This window comes from Suricata suricatta, chromosome 17 (genome assembly GCF_006229205.1).
Source record: "Suricata suricatta isolate VVHF042 chromosome 17, meerkat_22Aug2017_6uvM2_HiC, whole genome shotgun sequence".
NCBI classification, from domain to species: Eukaryota; Metazoa; Chordata; class Mammalia; order Carnivora; family Herpestidae; genus Suricata; species Suricata suricatta.
Window position 1 is genome coordinate 39432472 of NC_043716.1, and position 1493 is coordinate 39433964.

The 1493-nt window shown below is 55.2% G+C and overlaps 1 protein-coding gene across 1 annotated transcript in view; it reads right to left on the bottom strand.

The window, feature by feature from the left end:
* The window catches only part of PTGES3L (prostaglandin E synthase 3 like), a 5449-nt gene extending 3991 nt beyond the window's left edge, over nt 1–1458 (bottom strand). The window contains 4 exon segments of the mRNA XM_029926924.1: nt 53–151; nt 256–322; nt 429–542; nt 927–1458. Of these exon segments, the coding sequence (XP_029782784.1) occupies nt 53–151; nt 256–322; nt 429–542; nt 927–1111 (465 nt within the window). The 5' untranslated portion in view covers nt 1112–1458.
* Nucleotides 1459–1493: the final 35 nt, after the last annotated feature.

A 1493-nucleotide genomic window follows, 5' to 3' on the forward strand; every position in this document is an offset into this window, starting at 1 on the left:
AGAGGAGAAAGAGCAGCCCCCCCCCCCCCGCCCCCCCCCCCGACACACCTACTTTGATATCCTCTTTGGTGAGTCGAGGCCAGGCCACCTTCTCCTTCCATTTCCTCACAAAGCAAGTAATCGAACGACCAGAGCGCTTATCCTGGGAGTCCTGCCAGATAGGGAGCTGCATTCTTAGGATCTGAGTTTAGAACGAATCTCCAACATCCCAAGCAGCCTTTCTGTCCAGACCTTACTGTCCCGCCCGACTCTTACCTTGGAGTTCACCTTAGCATAGAACTCAATCTCATTGTACAACTCCACTCCATCGGCATTCTTGCAGCTAAGGAGACAATGCAGCTGAGGAAATGTGACAGGTTGAGCATGGGTGCATTAGGAGACAGGAAAGGTTCCTGGAAACCAGGCCCTCTAGAGAGGAGGGCCATTACCTGAACACAATGCGGTGGTCTTCAATGAGCACGTGGACATCGGTGCTATCCTCAACACAAAACTCCATGAACACATACTTGGGTCTGTCATACCACAGCGTCCGGGCATGCTGCCTGAAGGGGAGTTGCGGGGGTGCTTCATAGGGGTGGCAGAGGGAAGACTGGGGGCATTTGGGAAGGGTGGAAGGAGGGGAAATTTTAGGGACGTTTTATGCCACGGCCGTGTCAAAGTGGAGCTAAGTGAGACGGTAGGGGGTGAAAGGGGCGTGATGGGAGTGGGATGGCGGTGGTGAGGGTGAACGCAGGGAGAATCCACGGAGAGAGAGTTGAGAGGTAGGAGGTTATGGAGAACATTCAGGTCACACTTTCCTCACCACTCCAAAGCTACAGAGACCTGGAGTCTGGGGTTTCCATGGGACCTTGTAGGGGCTCGTAGAGAGCCCAGAAAACGGGTGGGATAAGGACTCACCAGGGAAATGGGCGACCGGAAACACTCACCTTGCCATGGCGGCTCCCGCTACCCGGTGGCGTTAGGAGTCCCAAGCAAAGACCGCTATCTTTAGATCCTGGGGACGCCCCCAGCAGCTGCCTCTCCTTATATGGTTGGGGAAGGCCTTAGAGGAAAGGGGAACGTGGCCATAGAGCCAAGGGATCTGCACTCCGGAGAGACTCTGGGAAAGCATAATCCTGGCAGTCCTTCACATCTCGGGGTCTCCAGAAACGTTCTGGTTAGGAATAGACCCACTCACCCCGAGGATCAGGGCAACAGCCACACTAGATAATGTGCACACCGAATGAATAACTGTCTCCTGGTTTCATTCACCCGTTTCTCCATCGCTCAGTGCACTCAGTGTGTCTGATTCACAACAGACGCTCAATAAAAAATTATTATCCCCAATTAAATCTCCTGGGAAGGCCCGCCCTCAGTGACGAAAAACTGTCTGACGTACGCGCCCCTCCCACCCGCTCCTTCGGGTTTCCCAGACAGCGCGCCGTTGCCATGGCAGTGAGGGGGCGCGGCTGACGTGCGGCGGCGTTTCCGGGAAGATGGCGGCTGTCGAAGCG